The sequence below is a fragment of the Alexandromys fortis genome, unplaced genomic scaffold, assembly GCF_014885135.2.
Source record: "Alexandromys fortis isolate MF-2015 unplaced genomic scaffold, M_Fortis_MF-2015_v1.1 scaffold_150, whole genome shotgun sequence".
NCBI lineage: Eukaryota > Metazoa > Chordata > Mammalia > Rodentia > Cricetidae > Alexandromys > Alexandromys fortis.
In genome coordinates, this window is record NW_026068027.1 from 1,348,437 (window position 1) to 1,368,199 (window position 19,763).

General features: G+C 50.7%; 3 protein-coding genes across 8 annotated transcripts in view; 2 read left to right on the forward strand and 1 right to left on the reverse strand.

Annotated features, from left to right (window-relative positions):
- The first annotated feature begins 112 nt into the window (after positions 1 to 112).
- On the forward strand, positions 113 to 14,816 carry Usp5 (ubiquitin specific peptidase 5). 2 transcript variants are annotated; one of them, XM_050164071.1, is made up of 20 exons: positions 113 to 298; positions 3,007 to 3,132; positions 4,281 to 4,347; positions 4,475 to 4,608; positions 4,756 to 4,901; positions 5,163 to 5,347; positions 5,993 to 6,087; positions 6,729 to 6,922; positions 7,891 to 7,962; positions 8,250 to 8,337; positions 8,456 to 8,581; positions 9,120 to 9,273; positions 9,487 to 9,661; positions 10,208 to 10,296; positions 10,935 to 11,126; positions 11,574 to 11,717; positions 11,800 to 11,945; positions 12,146 to 12,299; positions 12,550 to 12,634; positions 14,190 to 14,816. In XM_050164071.1, the coding sequence occupies exons 1-20, from the start codon at positions 188 to 190 to the stop codon at positions 14,281 to 14,283; spliced, it is 2,577 nt and encodes an 858-aa protein (XP_050020028.1). In that variant the 5' UTR covers positions 113 to 187; the 3' UTR covers positions 14,284 to 14,816. The 2 variants fall into 2 exon arrangements, with proteins under 2 accessions (XP_050020028.1, XP_050020030.1); XM_050164073.1 differs by having other exon boundaries at positions 114 to 298; positions 10,935 to 11,057.
- Positions 14,817 to 15,590: 774 nt separating this feature from the next.
- On the forward strand, positions 15,591 to 19,156 carry Tpi1 (triosephosphate isomerase 1). Its single transcript, XM_050164111.1, has 7 exons — positions 15,591 to 15,831; positions 16,954 to 17,077; positions 17,162 to 17,246; positions 17,322 to 17,454; positions 18,101 to 18,186; positions 18,393 to 18,480; positions 18,601 to 19,156. Exons 1-7 carry the CDS (start codon positions 15,606 to 15,608, stop codon positions 18,717 to 18,719), a joined length of 861 nt encoding a protein of 286 aa, XP_050020068.1. The 5' UTR covers positions 15,591 to 15,605; the 3' UTR covers positions 18,720 to 19,156.
- A 102-nt stretch (positions 19,157 to 19,258) lies between these two features.
- Spsb2 (splA/ryanodine receptor domain and SOCS box containing 2) overlaps positions 19,259 to 19,763 on the reverse strand; it is a 2,097-nt gene continuing 1,592 nt past the window's right edge. For all 5 annotated transcript variants that reach the window (XM_050164106.1, XM_050164107.1, XM_050164110.1 and 2 more), the window contains exon 3: positions 19,259 to 19,616. In XM_050164106.1, coding sequence (XP_050020063.1) covers positions 19,486 to 19,616 — 131 coding nt within the window. In that variant the 3' untranslated portion in view covers positions 19,259 to 19,485. The remainder of the gene's footprint in view (positions 19,617 to 19,763) is intronic.

The window sequence follows — 19,763 nt, forward strand, 5'->3', positions numbered from 1 at the left end:
GGCGTTCGCTAAGAGTGGGGCGGAGGGCGGAGCACCAGGCGGCAGGCTGAGGCCAACTGCCGTTCTCGCGCGGCTTGCGTTTAGCGCATGCGCCTAGCGAGTCGCGCTCATTGGACGCGAGAGCAGGAGTGGGGAGGGACCTGGGACAGTGGGAGCTGCCGTGTGAGGAGGAGCTGCTGCCGGTGTCATGGCGGAGCTGAGTGAGGAGGCGCTGCTGTCAGTGTTACCGACGATTCGTGTCCCCAAGGCGGGAGACCGGGTCCACAAAGACGAGTGCGCATTCTCCTTCGACACGCCGGTAAGCCCATTCCCCATGCCCGCGGCGACCACGACTTCCTTCCATCGCCATGGTCATTCGGCCGGGCCTGCAAGCCTTGGGCTACCGCCTCCTTGCGATGCACCCTGGGAGTTGTAGTTTTCCCCGCGACTCTCTGCTTTTGCTTTTCATTATCTGAAGCTGTAATATGACTACCATTCCCGGAAGCTACAGCTCTCGGTTGGCCTATTCCTGGTCTCGTGAAGCATTATGGGCATTGTAGTTGCCCCTGTCTCTTGTTACCATTCTACGATAGAGTTGGAACCTGATCGGCGGACTACATCCCCCAGGCGACACCCAGAAAAAGGCTGGAGGTCGTCTTGCACGTTTGCGCATGGCTCTCCGGGTTTTGTAGTTTCATGTGGCAGGACTAGGGGCGACTCCCCACTGTTCTGGGTAGGGGTTGAGGTTGGGAAGGTGTGGTCCTCATCTTCTAGTCTGGAAGAGGGCTGTGAAGAAGTCCAGTTTTGGCGAAAAACTGAGTTTAAACATCCTCCACTCGTGGTTAATTTGGATAGGGGATGGGGAGGAGGGTCACTGGTAGGGGGGGAGGAAAAACGCCCAGTCGTTTCTTCTCGGAAGTGAATTATGGCCGCGTCCCCCTCCCTTTTCCTCCGTCCTTCACAGGTTACCGAGACAACCCCTTTTGAAGTATTCCTGGAGAGGGTTTCTTTCTCTGGAGGATGCTAAGGCCCTTTTACCATCTTGCTCCCACTCTTGTCTAGTTAGACAAAGCCGCCACCCACACCGTGCTTCACGTTCTGCAGGCTCCACCTCATACCTACCTCCCTTCCCGCAGTTCTGCCTCCCTGTGTCATCCTCAGCTGAAGCCGAGCCCCCGGGCCCTGACTGAAAGGGCTGCAGTTTGCTTGGGATCCGCCCCCCTCACAGCCCCTCCCCTCAAGCGGTTGTTGGGCCCTGCCCAGAGCATTCAGCCAGACCAGCTCATGGCCTGAAAACTGCAAGTCAGAGTGGAAGGGCTCCATTAGTGCATCCCCAGCGCTGAGCATAGTAGCCTGCTGTAATGCCCACTTCAGGACCAGTACTGTGATTTGTGGTCTGCTTGCTTTGCTGGGCTTTGATCTAAGCCCCAGATAATGCTGTGCTCCTCTCAAATTGGCCTTGGTAGAAATAAAGGAGGATTGCTGGCGTAGAGCGCCGGTGTTTTCAATCCGGGCTGAAAGCAGCACCTTTTATTTTCATCGGAAGAGTTGAGTTACTTGAGAGTGCCTACTTTCCTGCCCGGAGGGAAAGTAGACATCAGTGGGTCTGTCTTTACACTTACAGCAATTTAAAGTTGTTCTTGTCTCCTCCTTAGTAGCTACTTTAAATGACTCAGAAAAGGTGGGGTTTTTGTTTGTTTGTTTGTTTTGTAATTTTCCAACACCTTCCCTTTTTCCATTCTAAATCTCAGTAGAGCCTTCCTGAATTAGTAACAAACTCTGCAGTTTATCTTCTGATTCTCTGTCTGGAAGAAAGAGAGTGTAGTTGACCTTTGGTGAGAAATGCTTTGCCCGTGAACACTGCACTGTCCTAGGGGGTGGTATGGTGCACTGGTCCACTGTCTTAGATAACGACCTAATTTCACTTGCACAGTGGGAAGTGTTCAAGGCCACAAAGCTTTTATTCCAGGAAAAGGATGCCTTTGCTCAAAGCCCTGGGTCTGAGACCAGACTCTCTATTCTCCAGTCTCCTCTCCCACTTTCTCACTGTTACAGAGGCAGCCACGCTTACAAAGGCACTGGCAGACTGGCTTAGCTTTCCCTCCTCGGGATTCAGGATGGCCTTTGTCGTCCCTGTTCTTGAGTTTTATGTAGTCTAGCTATCTCAGCCAGTGCTGCCAGAGTGTTGGTGGAAGAGATATCTCAGCCACGTGTGGTGGTAACACACCTGTAACCCCAGCCAGCCCCCGGGGAGGCTGAAGCTGGACAAAAGTTTCCATCATCGTAGGCTACACAGTGAGTTCCATGCCAGTGTAATCTACACAAGGGGACTGTGTGTTAAAAATAAACAAATAAAAGTAAATAAAAAGGGCAGGCTTTGAGGTTGCAGGTTGATGGGGCTCCAGTGGATATCTTACTGAGGAGAGGGATGGGTTACAGAGTGGCTGTAAAACGATGGACTTCAAGGCCTTGATAATCTAGGTTCACGTTTAGCTGTGAGTCCCAAACAGGTATTTTCCTCTAGAGCCAGGGTTTTCCTCTCGTAGCTGTGGCAAAGGAAAGGTCTAGCTGTTGTCAAGCTCAGGGTTAGGTGTATTGCTTGGTGCTGTGTGCTCTGCCCCTCTGGCCTAGGAGGTCTGGTTGGTGATCGGTCTGAAAGTGTAGGCCTTTCTTTCTCCCAGGAAGGACCTCTTTTTCTTCTGAATGTAGTCCCTGACACTGCCAGCCCCATTCACTTTCTGGATCTCCTGAGCCAAAGAAGAGGTGAGCTGCAAAGCCCACTCAATGAGCCAGAAGATCAGTGACTGAGGGGTGTTGTTCAGCTGCCTCATGTGCTTGTTGGCTGTTTTCAAACTCCTAGAGGATGCTGGGAGATCTTCAGCCATACATCATGCCCCGGAAGGATGGATAAGTTGCTAAGAGCCACACAGTGTTAGGAAACCTATAGTTTCTGACTCTAGGTCCTTAGTTTCCCCACATGTCCAGGCTTCACCCTGCTTGTGTTTTCCCACTCGTGTTGCCCTGCAGGAGTCTGAGGGTGGCCTCTACATCTGCATGAACACATTCCTGGGCTTTGGGAAACACTATGTGGAGAGACATTTCAACAAGACGGGCCAGCGCGTCTACCTACATCTCCGGAGGACCCGGCGACTGGTAGGCCCAATGGCTAGGGTGTGGGCTGGGAACATCCAGACACTTTACACAGGTGCCTGTTTTGTATGTCTGTTTCTTTTAGTGAGGGTTATTATTGCTTTGATGAGACACTATGACCAAAAGCAAATTGGGGAGGAAAGGATTACATTTTTTTTGGCATATTCTTCCACACTATGGTCCATCATTGAAGGACGTCAGGACAGGAACTCGGAGAGGGGAGGACCTGATGCAGAGGCCATGGAGGGGTGCTGCTTATCAGCTGGCTCAATCTGCTTTCTTACAGAACCCAGGACTACCAGCCCAGGGGTGGCACCCACAATGGGTGGACCCTCCCATATCAGTCATTAATTAAGAAAATGCCCTACAACAGTGGTTCTCAACTTTCCTAATGCTGTATCGCTTCAATGCAGCTCCTCCTGTTGCGGCGACCCTACAACAGTTTTTTTTTTTTTTTTTTTTTTTTTTTTTTTTCTTTTTTCGGTTTTTCGAGACAGGGTTTCTCTGTGGCTTTGGAGCCTGTCCTGAAACTAGCTCTGTAGACCAGGCTGGTCTCGAACTCACAGAGATCCACCTGCCTCTGCCTCCCGAGTGCTGGGATTAAAGGCGTGCGCCACCATCGCCCGGCTACAACAGTTATTTTCATTGTCACTTCCTCACTGGCTTTGCTGCTGTTCTGAGTTGTAGTGGAAATATCTGCTATGTGACTCCTGTGAAAGGGTCGTTTGACCCCCACTGTCACCAGAGGGGGTGCAGCCCACAGGCTGCCTACAGCCCCGTCTTACGGAGGCATTTCCTCAATTGAGCCTCCTCTCTGATGGCTCTAGCATGTGACATGCTGGCACAGAACTAGCCAGCACGCCTGACTCCCCCACTGTCCTTGGCTTTTCTTTCACCCGCTTTCATTTCTGTCACTAAAACTTGCCGTAATTGTTTTTAATCTTCATTCCTTTCCCTCCATCTTCCTCATTTGTTCTGTCCCTGGGCTCATGACTGCTCCTGACCCTCCTTTTTTCTTTGTTTTTTCTTTTTGTCTTACTGTGTAGCCTTAGCTAGCCTGGTACTCATAGAGATCCTTCCTCTGCCTCCTAAATGCTAGAACAAAGTCATGTGCCATCACACCCGGCCCTCTGAACCTCTTTTCATTGCAGAAAGAAGAGGACACTAGTGCAGGCACTGGGGACCCACCTCGTAAGAAGCCCACCCGGCTGGCGATTGGTGAGCTACCTGCTAGGAGAGCCCTAAACCTGATCATTGACTTTAGCGCTCTGGAGGGACAAATTGGAGAAGAGACCATGACAAATGGTAGTTGCCCTCCTTTCTTCCTCTTCCCTGTCCTCCCCAGGTGTTGAAGGTGGGTTTGACCTTACCGAGGACAAGTACGAATATGACGAGGACGTGAAGATTGTCATTTTGCCAGATTACCTGGAGATCGCCCGGGATGGGTTGGGGGGGCTTCCCGACATTGTCAGAGATCGGGTATGATTCTCTTACCTACCCAGAGACTCTAGGGCAGGAGGGGCTGCTGTGGTTGTGGCTTGGACAGCACTAACAAAACTGGAGACCAAGGGTAGAAAGGGTCTGTGGGGTAGGGGTTGGGTCCTGCTGACTCTCTGCTCCTTCTAGGTGTCCAGTGCAGTGGAAGCCCTACTCTCAGCTGATTCCGCCTCCCGGAAGCAGGAGGTACAGGCTTGGGATGGGGAAGTCCGTCAGGTGTCTAAGCATGCCTTCAATCTCAAGCAGTTGGACAACCCTGCTCGGATCCCTCCCTGGTGAGGCCTGCCTCCTCCCATCTCTGGGCACAATCCCTAAATGAAGGGTAAAGAGGCCAGCCACCCTTGTGCTGGAGCTGGTCAGAGAGAGGGTAGGGAGCAAGACCAGAAAGGAGAAGTGGGGAAAGGCGAACAATGCAGGGTACAGCCAGAAGAGAAGAATGGTCTCTTGGACTGGCTGGGGCCTGCAGAGCCCCTTCTCACTGCCACCCCATAGACCCCCAACCCAGAATTCAGCTAATTTTCTTCTCCCTGGGCTAGTGGCTGGAAGTGCTCCAAGTGTGACATGAGAGAGAACCTGTGGCTCAACCTGACAGATGGCTCCATCCTCTGTGGCCGACGCTACTTTGATGGCAGTGGGGGCAACAACCATGCTGTGGAGCACTACAGGGAGACTGGCTACCCCTTAGCTGTTAAGCTGGGCACCATCACACCCGATGGAGCTGGTACTCTCCTGCCCCTCCCCACTTAATGTGTTCCACTTACTCATTTCATATGACATGAATAATACATAAATGTATCCCCTTGATACAAAAATGAAAAGATTTAAAATTTCACTACTACCTTTCACAATCCTAGTCCCCTTCCTAGAGACAGCCATCATTATCTGTTTAGTAACTCTTTCCAAGCCTGTCTTAACTGTAGTAACTTGTGGTACAAGGGCAGAATCGGAATCAGCATTAAACTGGGTATGGTAGTGCACTAGTATATCTGTTAGCCCAGTGCTTGGGAGGTGGAGGCAGGAGGATCAGAAGGTGAAGGTCATCCTTAACTACATAATGAATTTGAGGTCAGCCTGGGCTACATAAGACCTAGCTCCAGAATCAGAGAGAAAAAGAAGAAACCCTGCACACGCACATGAACACACACATGCATTTAAAAAGGAAATCACAATCCCACCCTCATCCTATTTGACCCTCTTTCCTCTGACAACCAATCCCAGGTGGGCTTGTTCCTCACTAATGCTCAAGTGAGCCGAGAGGGGGATCCTTACTGCCTGTCCTATGTCCGCTGGGCAGGAGGTAGAATTGGTGGCTAGGCCAGGGCCAGCCTGTGTCCCCTGCCCACATTGTGTCTGCATTTTGCTCTAGATGTGTATTCATACGACGAGGACGACATGGTTCTGGACCCTAGCCTGGCAGAGCACTTAGCCCACTTTGGCATCGACATGCTGAAGATGCAGAAGGTGAGTGCCCCCTCTTCCCGTTAGTGCCAGGTTCTCTTTCCTGCCTCTGTGGCCCTTGTGTGCCTGAAGCTGAGGTTACCCAATCCCCAAGATGCATGGATTTCTCTTGAAGAGAAGTCTACAGTCAACTGGTCATTCCGTGAATACTACCAAACACTTGTTACATCCAGGGCCCCGGGTGAGTAAAGTAGATGTGCTCCTTGTTTCATAGACATGGCCTAGGAGCATGGTGGGTCCCAGTCATGTTCACGAATGAATAATTGCAAACTACTGGTTTGAGAGTGGTCTGAGCGATGGGTGATGATGTGACACTGCCGTAGTTTGTAGCAGAGGCCCTGGGCTGGCTAGGGCATCAGGACATTTCTCTAAGGAAGTGTTCTTCAAGTAAAGGTGAGTAGGAAAGACTTTAGGATGGGAAAAAACATTTTAGCTAGTGGAATCTCAGTCATTGCACTCCCTTATTCAAGCAAAGGCTTGGTGACTAATGGATCTAGGATGGTTGCCATTCTGGATCTTAGACACTACTTGATATTTCATGCCCAGGCTCCTAATTCTGTAAATCCTGGGCTATGTCTTGCCCTAGACTCTGGGAGACTTCAGGGCTGAGTTTCTTGCCCAGTCTAAAGCCCCTTTCCCTGCAGACGGACAAGACAATGACTGAGCTGGAGATAGACATGAACCAGCGGATTGGTGAATGGGAGCTGATCCAGGAGTCGGGAGTGCCACTCAAGCCTCTCTTTGGGCCTGGTTACACGGGCATCCGGAACCTGGGGAACAGCTGCTACCTCAACTCTGTGGTCCAGGTGCTCTTCAGCATCCCTGACTTCCAGAGGAAGTGAGTGCTTCTCTTTACTGTGTTCTGTGGCTATGTGCCTGCGCAACCTGAGTATGGCTTAGTTTTTCCACATTTTTTAATTAAGGAGGACCGTGAAGTTGAGAGAATTATTAGTTAACTGAAACCAAATACCTCTTTTTTTTTTATTTTTTATTTATTTTTTTTTTTTTTGGTTTTTCGAGACAGGGTTTCTCTGTGGCTTTGGAGCCTGTCCTGGAACTAGCTCGGTAGACCAGGCTGGTCTCGAACTCACAGAGATCCGCCTGCCTCTGCCTCCCGAGTGCAGGGATTAAAGGCGTGCGCCACCACCGCCCGGCCCCAAATACCTCTTAACATCTTCGCTCCTCTCCTGGTTGCCAGTCTCTTTGCACACTGGCCTCGGGCTGTTCTCATATCTGTGTGCCTGCTCTCGTTCTTAGCCCCTGTTTGGACTGGAGAAGTAGCTCAGAGGTTAAGAGCACTGCCTGCTCTTCCAGAGGTCCTGCATTTAATTTCCAGCAACCACATGGTGGCTCACAACCATCTGTAATGAAATTCACTGCTATCTTCTGGCCTGCAGATATACATGCAGGCAGAATGCTGTACATACTAAACAAACAAACAAACAAATCTCTTTTTTAAAAAACAAAAAGAATAGTCCCTGTTCTACTATGGCAGGTGTGCTATGAAGGGAACATATTATAAAACTGCCCTTGCACACACTCCCCAGTACCCAGTAATAGAGCAGAAAAGAACAAAAGAATATGACTTCTGTTTATTCTGATCCTGGGCTGGAGTCTCATTTCTTTGGCTTTGCCTTGGGAAAGAGGCCAGGAAAAATGCCTTGAGCACAGTGCATGCTCTCGTTAGTTGAGAAGGGAGGACGGATAGGTTGCTGCAGAGAAATTAACTATAACTCTAGGGAAAACATGATCCTGGGATTTGTAGATGATTTAGTCCTTTGTCCTGCTATTCTTTTTGCCTCCTAGGTATGTGGATAAACTGGAGAAGATCTTCCAGAATGCCCCATCAGACCCTACTCAAGACTTCAGCACCCAAGTGTATGTAGCTAGGACATTTGTACACCGGCTGTTGAGAGCATCACAGCTTTCTACTTGTCTGCACCATGCTCGCCCAGGCTGGGCCTTAGTAGAGACCCAGACAGTTAGACAGTTAGAAGCTGTGGGCTGAGTTCCTATGCAGCCTCAGGTGTCCCCATCCCCACAACACCACACACACATTTTTAAGAGTTGTTCAAGTAAGGTCATGAGCAAGGGGGAAAGATGCAGACAGCTGCAAGGATCATCAGTTGACTGACACTAACTAGTTTTATTGGCTGTACCTGCAGGGCCAAGCTGGGCCATGGCCTTCTCTCTGGAGAATACTCCAAGCCAGCCCTGGAGTCAGGTGATGGGGAGCAGGTATCAGAACAAAAGGTAATTTTAGGATTTTATCCTTCTCAGATTTTAGAATTATATAGGGAAACTAAGATCTGGGAGGTGTCCAAATTAGGTCAGTTGGTGGCTACTGAGTCTCTGTCTTGGCTCTGCCTAGGAAGTTCAAGATGGCATTGCCCCTCGAATGTTCAAGGCCCTCATTGGCAAAGGCCACCCTGAGTTCTCCACAAATCGGCAGCAGGATGCCCAGGAATTCTTCCTTCACCTTATCAACATGGTGGAGGTAAGGATGGGAATATGGCAGAGAGGCTAGTATTGGTTCACCCATTTGCCTTCAGTTTATACCCACTTACTTTCTCTCCTTAAACCCAGTCCTGTAACTCAGCAGTTTGTCTGCACTTAGCCTGCCCTCAACTAGTGGTTGCACCTGAGGAAAATAGTCAAGACAGGTGCTGGTCTTTATCCGTGATCCTTCTTGTGATAAGCCTAAGTAAGCTTAGAACAGCAACAATAAAAGACAAATGAGGGCTGGGAGGTGGGGCACAGAGGTCGAACACTTGCCTAGCATGCACGAGTTCCCGGTTCATCTCCAGCCCAAGAATACTTACTGCTTAGAAAAATACAGGTAGAGTATTATGGGGGCCAGAATTGGGGTTAAGGGTGGTTGGTTAGGGGAAGCTTTTACTCTGTCTGCATCCCTGTGCTCCTAGGTGACTGTCTTGTAATCCACTGTTGTTCCCTTCTGGCTCCCTGATAAATTTTTTGAGCCTCAATTTGTTCCCTGACTGCCTAGACTTTCCTATCCTGACTGTTTCCCATAGAGGAATTGCCGGAGTTCTGAAAATCCAAATGAAGTCTTCCGCTTCTTGGTGGAAGAAAAGATCAAATGCCTGGCCACAGAGAAGGTTAAGTACACTCAGCGAGTTGACTACATCATGCAGTTGCCTGTGCCCATGGACGCAGCCCTTAACAAAGGTAACTTGCTTGCTCAGCAAGGCCTTGGTATGAATGAAGGCTGGGGGTCTGAAGCAGGGCCACAGTGGGAGTGGGCTTGTTAGCACTGTTGTGATGAGCAGCAGGGTACATGTCCAGTGGGCTTCGGTAGGGTAAAGAAACAGGAATAAAGGGTAAAGCTGAACAGAGGACAAGGAGATCCTCTAAGAATACACCACCCAATTCTTTCACCAGAGGAGCTTCTAGAGTATGAAGAGAAGAAGCGGCAAGCTGAAGAGGAGAAAGTACCACTGCCAGAACTGGTTCGGGCCCAGGTGCCCTTCAGCTCCTGTTTGGAAGCCTATGGGGCCCCTGAGCAGGTGGACGACTTCTGGAGCACAGCCCTACAGGCGAAATCAGTAGCCGTCAAGTATGTCCTTTGGCCTGGGTTTGAGCTGCAGGCCTTTGGTGGGATAATCATCAAAGACGTATTTGTCTCTTGGCTGTTTGCTCATCCCTTTTAGTTGAGATCTCAGGATTAAATCCCATGGACCTGGGGGTTTGTTCCTGAGGGGACAGGAGACCCCAGCAGGATAGACACGGGTGATGACTGTGTCACCTTATCCTTTCCTGACACTTCTTCTTTGATAGTGAGGCCTCTGCACATCCTCCCCATTATGCCAGAGCATAGGCACGTGTGTCAGCTGAACAGTCATCGGACTTGGAGCAGATAGCTTGCTTTTGACCCCTGGCATGACCTAGAGAACTGAAGAGGTGCTTTAGTTTTAGGACCAAGTCCCCAGCTTATTGCTGCTTCTGCCTATTAGTCCTCTTCCTGGCTCTTGCAGCTCCCCTAACCCCTACTCAGGCGAGAAGAAAGGGGAGTATCTTCTGGGATCCTGGACTTTTACTAGAGAGTCCAGATCCAGGTAGAGGAAGGAGCATCCTGGGGTACCAGCACATTTTCTCTCTGCAGGACTACACGGTTTGCCTCCTTCCCTGACTATCTGGTCATCCAGATCAAGAAGTTCACCTTTGGCTTAGACTGGGTGCCCAAGAAACTAGGTATGCTGGTTGGAGTGAGGGTGGTAATGTGGAAAGCCCTAGAACAAGATAGTCTTAACATGTATCAAGGAAACATTCTGTGTATGTTTCAAAATGTATCTAGTTTGAAAAGACTGATTAAAACTTTTTTGGGGTTTTTTGTTGTTGTTTGTTTTTAAGATAGGGTCTCATAGTGTAACCCTGCCTGGCCTGAATTTTTCTCAAATGCTGGGATTAAGGGCATGTGCCATGATTCCTAGCTAAAGCCATTTTGATAGTTGTGATTTACAACTGATTTTATGGTTAAAATTTTTCTAGTTGATAAGTTCTTATTGTGATAATCTTGAAGCAGATCTTACAGATCTTTGTCTCTAACTTGACATAACTGGTTTATCTTGATTTTCTAGATAAACAAATTGAGACCTACAGATGTGTAAGGTGATTGTGAGAGGTCCCTGGCCTGTCTGTAGCTCAGATGGTAGTAGAATTAGGACTAGAATATAGGTCCCTTGACTCCTAGATTTCCACATGTGTCCCGAGGCTGGAACTACGGAGAGCAGTTTCAGAACATAGGACAGGAGCCTGAGGGTCTGCTGTGCCTGTGCTGATGAGCATTAGGAGCTGCTGAAGTCACTCTTTTCCTGCCCTTCCAATTACAGATGTGTCCATTGAGATGCCAGAGGAGCTAGACATCTCCCAGTTGAGGGGCGCAGGGCTACAGCCAGGAGAGGAAGAGCTGCCTGACATTGCCCCACCCCTGGTCACTCCGGATGAGCCCAAAGGTAGCCTTGGTTTCTATGGCAACGAAGACGAAGACTCCTTCTGCTCCCCTCACTTCTCCTCTCCGACATGTTAGTGATTCTTCTTCCTGCCTGTCTCTCTCCCTTACTAATGGGGGAGGGCTTCTCTGCATTTCCCACCATCCTTTATGTTTCTCCTGTCCTCCCTGTCGAATTCTCTCTGTACCTTTATTGGATGTGAAGACTGGCTACAATACTCCCAGCTGCATTCTTAAGATGGATGTCTGTAGCCTTGGCTAATCTCCTATATCTTTGTTGTTTCCTTGGTTTGGCTTGGGAAGGGGTATTATACTTCTTAAATGGCAGAAAATCAATCCCTTTTGGGATACCAGGTCCACATTTTGCTTGTGGTTATTTTTAGTTTGATATGAATACCTGTCTGTGGAAGAGAAAAACATGTAGGTAATTAGGAAAAGGCCAGAGGCTTGGCATGTAAGAGCACAAAGGAACACATAGAAACAGTAGCAGGAAGTCATAGTGCCTGCCATTCTACCACAGCGCCCATGCTGGATGAATCCGTCATCATACAGTTGGTGGAAATGGGCTTCCCTATGGATGCCTGCCGGAAAGCTGTCTACTATACAGGGAACAGTGGGGCCGAAGCAGCCATGAACTGGGTTATGTCACACATGGATGATCCAGGTAGGCAGAGGTGGGTAGCTGGATGGGACAGGGCTTCCAGCCATCCCCCTACCCCAAACACTCATACCTTCTGTATCCACAGATTTTGCAAATCCCCTCATCCTGCCTGGCTCCAGTGGGCCTGGCTCCACAAGTGCAGCAGCTGATCCCCCACCAGAGGACTGTGTGACCACCATTGTTTCCATGGGCTTCTCAAGGGACCAGGCCCTGAAAGCTCTGCGGGCCACGGTATGGCTGCCCCAGCTAAGGACTTGGAGGTCATGGGGAAAAGTGGGGGTGGGAGTAAGGTTGTATTAACAGCTTTGGTTAGTGGTACCAAAACCCAGTGTAGTGTGTTGACACTGGCTGCCCTCGTGTGATTGTGATAGCCACAGTGTTGGTGAGCCCGCCTGACTTGGTAGTAAATGTGATACTTTCCTCCTCTCAAGAACAATAGTTTAGAACGGGCTGTAGACTGGATCTTCAGTCACATTGACGACCTCGATGCAGAAGCTGCTATGGATATCTCAGAGGGACGCTCAGCTGCTGACTCCATCTCTGAGTCTGTGCCAGTGGGACCTAAAGTCCGGGATGGTTCTGGAAGTGAGTGTCTCCGAGGATCAGGGCAAACCTGAGGCTATCTGCTGCACCAGGCCCCTCATCCTAGAGCCCTGTCCCCCCGATCTGAGGGTTAGAAGCTTTGCCTCTCTGATGGGGCTTGTGAGGGTGGAATTCTAGGAGCGGAGATACCCTTTGCCCTTGTTCCCTGAAATTCTCGTCCTGAGTTTGAGCTGTTACTGTCGCACGGAACGTTGTATTTTCTCCTCTGCTTTATCCTCCTTTTCTTCCCCAGAGTATCAGCTCTTTGCCTTCATCAGTCACATGGGCACTTCTACTATGTGTGGTCATTATGTCTGCCACATCAAGAAGGAAGGCAGGTAAGTGGCTAGCAATATGCACTGTGAATGAAGAGGTGCTGGTGGGAATGAGGAAGGGCAGTCTGGAAGTCTCTAGAATATTTGTGGGAGAAGGCAGTAAAAAAATGCCTCCACACGGGTAGGCAAGCCATACCCCAGGGCTTACTCTGGCTGTTTGCTTTTGTAAGTGAAGTTTTACTAGTGCATAGTCATCTGCTGGTTATGGGTTGCCTGTACCAGCATCAAAGTTAAACAATTGTGGCAAAGACTGTAATTACTCAGTGAAAATGCTGGCTGATCAGTAGCTATGTGGTGGCTATGGCTGCAGTGCTGGCATTGGAAATGGAGCCAGGTGAACCAGTAGTTGAAGCCCATCCTTGCTCCATGGTGAATGAATTAAGTGAGCCTGGGCTGTATGAGACCCAGTCTCCAAAGGGGGTAGGGTGGGCTATAGAGATGCTCATTGGCTAAGATCACAAGACCTGCTTCAGTTCTGGGCACCCAAATGGAGGCTATCATACGTCACTCTACTTCCAAGGATCTGGCACCTTCTGGCCTTCATGAGCATCGTTACTTATGTGCAGACACCCAAAGACACACACATACTTTAAAAATCCTTTTTTTAAAAAGAAAAAGGGCTGGAGAGATGGATCAGCAGTTAAGAGCTCTAGCTGCTCTTCCAGAGGACCTGAGTTCAATTCACAACAACCACATGGTGGCTCACAGCCATCTATAATGAGGTCTAGTTCCGTCTTCTGATGTGCAGGCAGAACACTATATACATAATAAATCTTTAAAAAAGAAGAAAAGGAAAGAGGGATAGAAAATATTGGTCTCTCTGGTTTCTCCAGCTTCACAGGAATGGGTGGAAGATGATTATAAAAAATACAGTCCAGGCTGACAAGATCTTAATGAATAAAGGCACTAGCTGTCAAACCATACAGCCTAAGTTAGATCCCAGAATCAGAAAACTGCCCTCTGGCTTCTAAACACACCATGGTTCAAGTGCATATTAGTGCAAAATAAATAATTATAATTTTTGAAAACACAATCTGGCTAGGCATGGTGGTGCACACCTTTAATACCAGCACACAGGAGACAGAGGCAGCTGGAGCTCTCTCAGTTTGACACCAGCCTGGTCTACAGAGTGAGTTCCAGGATAGCCAGGGCTGTTACACAGAGAAAAGGGGGAAAAAAAAAAAAAAAAAAAAAAAAAACCCTGGCCAGATGTAGTTGTATACACATCTAATTCCAGCATTATGGACGCAGAGTAGGTAGATCCTTGAGTTTGTGTCCAGCCTGGTCTACTAGTATCCAAGACAGCCGGAACTGTTGGGATCCTGTCTCTAAATAAATACATAATCTGACATCAAATGGGAACAGATGCGAATGGGATTTTGAAGCTCCTTTCAGACTCCTAGCTGGAATGTAGATTTGGGGATCACAACATAGAATGAAGAAAGTTGGGATCCTTGCCCAGAAACACCTCAGGGATCTCAGATGGGCACGAGAGATGAACATCATGCAACTTGGCATGCCCACTTTATTATCCTTCTCTGTCCCTCCCACTTCCCAGGTGGGTGATCTACAATGACCAGAAAGTGTGTGCCTCCGAAAAGCCACCCAAGGACCTGGGCTACATCTACTTTTACCAGAGAGTGGTCAGCTAAGAGCCTGCCCTCAACCCTTACCACTTTGGGCAGGGGACAGACCTTCTGGCATGAGGGACAGGGTTGGAGGGATGAACTTCAGCCCCCTGCTCTGTACCCTTTTTCTTTTTGTCCCCAGCAGCTGGAAAGAGCTGGCGGCTATTGGAGAATGGCCAAGCAAAGAGGAGGGGTACTCAGTAGACTTTGGGGATAGAGCAGGGATGGGACAGGAAGGGGCCAACTGCCTGTCCACACTGGGACCTTGTTGCTTCCTTCCCCTCCCCTGGAATCCACAGTGCTCTCTCTGCTTCTCTGTGATGGCCCAGCCCCTGGAGTGGGGAGGGGTCCTATCTGTGTGTGCGTGAGTGTGGCTTTATGCATCCTTCCTGGGGAGGGAGCGACTGTGTCCCCTCCCCTTAAGTGTTTGCTCCCTTGTGGTTGGGCAAAGAAGGATATGAGGGAAATAGGGACACCTTCCACCCCTTGCCCTTCTGCCTCCTCGGTCCTCTGGAAAAATGCCAAAATACATGATGTGAATAAAAGTAATGACTAGCTGCTTTTGTTTGTTTCTTTAGGGGGAACTTACTTTCCTTGGGGAGCATGTTCAGAGAGGCCCAGCTGCCTCCACCCCTGGGCAATTCTGTCTCTAGTTCTAAAGTGCTTAGAAAACCGACTGTGTGGGGGGGGGGGGGTGAGGGGCTCTGATAAGGGGGGAATTCCAGAAGAGTGGCTGCGTCCCCCCACCGCTGACCATGGAATTTGATCTGGCCCCACTGTTACTGGAAAAACGGGATCTAGAGCAGGTGGTGGCAGTCCATACTGGTATTAGATGACAGGCCTTACAAGACAGCAGCCCATCTGCCTCTACACACACACACACACACACACACACACACACACACGTGTTCCACTCTACTCCATTTGGCCAAGACAAGAGGTCCAGTAATCACCAGCGACGTTTGTGAAACACTTGGACCCCTTATTGCTGAAAAGGCTCCTCAACCATGGCTCTGCCTTGTGCTGTGGGGGAAGGGGACTTTCAGTTGGAAAGGCGCTCTCCACCTCGGTGAGACTGGTTCAGAGCCCTGTTGCTGTCAGCTCCACCAGGAATGCCCTTTGGTCTTCTAAAATCACAAAGTTGGTTTCCCGGAGCGCAAGGCTCAACATATCAACTGTCGAACAACAGGCGGGACGTTTGAGCCCCCGGAACCCCTTCGAACGTTGCTACAAGAAAGGAGAAACGTCAGAATATCGAAACACCGGGAGGTGGATAGGCAGAGGGGGGGGGGGGGGGGGGGGGGGGGGGGGGGGGGAAGGTCTAGCAGCAAGGGGCCGGGCTAGCCATGACGGAGGGCGGGGAGAAGGAGGAGTTCTGCTTCACAGCGCTCTATATAAGCGGCCAGTGGCCCGGGCTGTGCGCTCGTACTGACCTTCAGCCAGTCTGTCCCAGCGCAATGGCGCCTTCCAGGAAGTTCTTCGTCGGGGGCAACTGGAAGATGAATGGAAGGAAGAAGTGCCTGGGAGAACTCATTTGCACCCTAAACGCAGCTAAGGTGCCGGCAGACACCGGTGAGCTCCATTTGGGAGCGGCGGCTCGGCCGCGGGGGGGTGGGAGGAGGAGAGCGGGGGGAGAAGATCGGGCGTGGCAGCACCTACTCCCTTTCCGAGTGGACCTGGATGCTGGCTTGGGGACATGGGCCATTTGGTGTCCGGGAAGCAAAGAGATGTGCTGAGGTTGGAAAGGCTTTTAAATGGTGCCCTGGCCCTGTGGAGCAGGAAAGGGATTCTTGGAGTGGGGGCTGGGTGGAAGGTCGCCCCTGGGAGTGGACCGGGGCTGCACCAACTAGGGGCCACGGTTAAGAAGCGGAACCAGTGCCCAGGTGGATAATCAAGGAGAGGGGCACGTGTCCTCCAGAGTGTGGAGGAGGAAGCTGAGCTTGCGCGGGCTCCCAGCTACCTGCCCCCTTGTTCTCTAGATCCGTGCGTCTCTGCACGTAGCCTGAAACTCCTCCCCCGCGTCGCAGCTAGCTTCGGCCTCTGTGCTGGGGGCTCCTACTTCTCTACCCCTCCACTGCCTGAGCCACTGCTGCCTTCCTCTAAGGGACTGAGCAGGTGCCAAACACGCTGAACCGTTTGGAAATGAAAAGCTATCCTGCCGCTCCCCTCAATCTGGAAATAGGAAAACACGAGGTCTCTGGGAGCTGCTCAACTCCCTGCGGCTCACAGACTCTATCCTCCATCCTTCCGCCTCCTGCCCACCTAAATCAGAGAACCTTGAGAATGACCAAAGGGTGTTGATTGTCTGCTCGTTTATTTCCCAAAGAGCCCAACACAAACTCCAGTAACTGGCCTGTCTTCTTAAGCTAAAAATCCTTGCCGCGTTGGAGAAGTGGGGATGGGCTATTTTAGAAAGGATTGGCCCCCGGAGAATGCTGACTCTAGGAGGTGCCCATTCCCAGAATAGCCTGAGGAAATTAGAGCCATGGCTGTTAAAAGAGCAGAGGGCAGGGTAAGGGCCGTGGCCTATCAGGAGCGTTAGGAAAGCTTTGGGATTGGTACAGGCCCTGCCTGGGCTGTGTAGTAGACAAAGGTCATCTTTCTGGAATGAAAAAGGGAGGAAAATAGAACCAAGAAAGCGAAGGCATGACAGTTAGCCTGGGGAATGAAGGCTTTCTTTGATCTCATTCTCAGAGGTGGTTTGTGCACCCCCCACCGCCTACATCGACTTCGCCAGGCAGAAGCTAGATCCCAAGATTGCTGTGGCTGCACAGAACTGCTACAAAGTGACCAATGGGGCCTTCACTGGGGAGATCAGGTGAGCCTGAGGCAGAGAGTGGCGTGGAGGGCAGTTTTCTTGTAGGCTCCTTGCTGAACCTTGGTGTTTATCTGTTTGTTTTAGCCCTGGCATGATCAAAGACTTAGGAGCCGCATGGGTAGTGCTGGGGCACTCGGAGAGAAGGCACGTCTTCGGGGAGTCCGATGAGGTTGGTAGGCAGGAGAGGAGGTATGGCATGCTTTCATCCGAGAGGGCTGGCTCACTGTATTTTTTTCTTCAACAGCTGATTGGGCAGAAAGTAGCCCATGCCCTATCCGAGGGGCTCGGAGTGATCGCCTGCATTGGGGAGAAGTTAGATGAAAGGGAAGCCGGCATCACCGAGAAGGTTGTTTTTGAGCAAACCAAGGTCATCGCAGGTATCTCTGGAGAAGGACCTTTGAGCCTAGCAAGGGCTGCCGAGATGGGTGGGGAGGTCAAAAATCCTGCCGCCTGCCTGATTGTGTTGAGCCAGGAAAAGAGAGGGTGACTTGCATGGTCCTTGCCACTTCTGTTCCTGCAGAAGGCGGAAACTCTACCTTCAAACGTCTCTAGGGGCTGGTGAAATGGCTCTGTGGGCAAGGGTGCTTCCAGCCAAGGCTGAGGGCCTGTTTGATCCCCCAGACCCACATGGTAGGAGAGAACCAACTCCTGAAAGTTGTCCTCTGGCCTCCGTGTGTGCCGCATGTATACACACACTCACATATAAATTGTTTAAAAGGGGCTGGAGAGATGGCTCAGTGGTTAAGAGCATTGCCTGCTCTTCCAAAGGTCATGAGTTCAATTCCCGGCAACCACATGGTGGCTCACAACCATCTGTAACGAGGTCTGCTGCCCTCTTCTGGTCTGCAAACACACACAGACTGAATATTGTATACATAATAAATATTTAAAAAAAAAAAAACAAAAACTAGGTGATGCGAAAAGGCTCCCCAGGGGCAGCAGGCCATTACTGTTACACCCTAGAGAGCTTTACTGGGCAGCTCCCTCCTCTTCACTGTTCTCACCCTGGTCTCTGTCCTGCAGATAATGTGAAGGACTGGAGCAAAGTGGTCCTGGCCTATGAACCTGTATGGGCCATTGGTACTGGCAAGACTGCAACACCTCAACAGGTAACTGCCCAGGAGCCCCGGGGGTCCCCAAACTCTCCAAGAAGCTTGACTTCCCAAGGATGCTCATAGACCTTGCTATTCTCTGATCCCAGGGCTTTTCCAGAAACTAAACCCTGTCCACGCACCAATGGGGTTTTTTTGTTTGTTTGTTTTTTTCTCTTTGAATGAACAGGAAAGGTCTTACTTGGTCTACCTTCTCTTTCTAGGCCCAGGAAGTGCATGAGAAGCTTCGGGGTTGGCTGAAATGCAACGTCTCTGATGCGGTGGCTCAGAGCACCCGAATCATTTATGGAGGTGAGTGGGTCTGGCCCTGGCCAGGATGGAAATGGGCTAAGATCAACTGAGGCCCCACAGAGGTGGGGTTTAAGTGGATTACCCGTCCCTGACCGAGCCGCCTTCCTGTTTCTGTTACAGGTTCAGTGACTGGAGCAACGTGCAAAGAGCTGGCAAGCCAGCCCGATGTGGACGGCTTCCTCGTGGGTGGGGCTTCCCTCAAGCCCGAATTTGTGGACATCATCAATGCCAAACAATAAGCACCGTCCATGTCCCCTGCCCTCTGCCAGGCCAGGACTAGGTTGCCCAGAAGCTTAGAAACAGCTCCCACCAGTCACATGCTTCTGATGTCATCTGCCCCATCTTGTGTCCTAATCCACGCTGTACCTTCCCGAACCTTTTACACCTCCCTGTAATGGTTGGGACCAGGCCAATCCCTTTACCACCTAAGAGAATGAAATACGTCACCTATTTCACCAAGGCTCGGGGAGGAGGGTGGAACAAGTGGAACTGATTCTGTCCCTTCAGGCGAGGCAGGAAAGTGAAGTCACCTTTCCTTCCCTTCTCGGTGTACGCTGAAGTCGAGATCCTCTGGCCCTAAGAGGCCGGGCATGTTCCCCTCTCCCACAGTGCCGAAGCCCTAGTACCATGTTTGTGAACCATCTTACATGTAAGGGAAATAAACACCTGGCCCTGAGCTTTGCAGTTTGTCATCTTCGTCGCGTGTTTCTATATGATTTCTTAGACAGTGACAGGACTCTGGGGGAGGGGTGTAACAAAACAAAACAGGCTCTGACAATACAGCTCACTTTTTACTTGAAAAACATCTTTTGTGGCACGAGGCCACAGCCCTTAGGTCCACCTCCTTGTCTTGGCCCTCAGTAAGGGTTAGTGAAGGCGCCCAGCCTCTCCTCGCCTTAGCTTCACTGACTTTTAAGTTGTTGGTCTAGGCCAATGGTGCCTCTTCACACCTGTCCCCACCGTGCTGATGGTGGCCAGGTGCCCGCACAATCTGGTGCGAAAGGGTCATTTGTAGAGCAGGTAGCGCTTCATGGCAGGGGGCAAAGGCAGGGTGGAGATTTGGCCAAGCCGGGTATCCCCCAGCGCATGGCGCACACACAGGCGGCTCAGGTGCAGAAGGGATTGTGGTTCCTCGGCTGAGAGAAGGAAAGCAAGGTCAGTAGAGATGCATTTGCATTCAGGCATCCTCAAACTCTAAGATCCCCTCCCCCCCCCCCCCCCCCCCCCCCCCCCCCCCCCCCCCCCCCCCCCCCCCCCCCCCCCCCCCCCCCCCCCCCCCCCCC

Excerpts from the sequence above, each read along its gene's own strand:
- Tpi1 (XM_050164111.1), top strand. The coding sequence starts at position 15,606 with ATGACGGAGGGCGGGGAGAAGGAGGAGTTCTGCTTCACAGCGCTCTAT. Across the intron at positions 15,832-16,953 it reads TAAGGTGCCGGCAGACACCG|AGGTGGTTTGTGCACCCCCC; the intron begins GTGAGCTCCATT and ends TCTCATTCTCAG. Across the intron at positions 17,455-18,100 it reads GCAAACCAAGGTCATCGCAG|ATAATGTGAAGGACTGGAGC; the intron begins GTATCTCTGGAG and ends TCTGTCCTGCAG.
- Usp5 (XM_050164071.1), top strand. The coding sequence starts at position 188 with ATGGCGGAGCTGAGTGAGGAGGCGCTGCTGTCAGTGTTACCGACGATT. Across the intron at positions 11,946-12,145 it reads TGAAAGCTCTGCGGGCCACG|AACAATAGTTTAGAACGGGC; the intron begins GTATGGCTGCCC and ends CCTCCTCTCAAG. Across the intron at positions 12,300-12,549 it reads AGTCCGGGATGGTTCTGGAA|AGTATCAGCTCTTTGCCTTC; the intron begins GTGAGTGTCTCC and ends TTTCTTCCCCAG.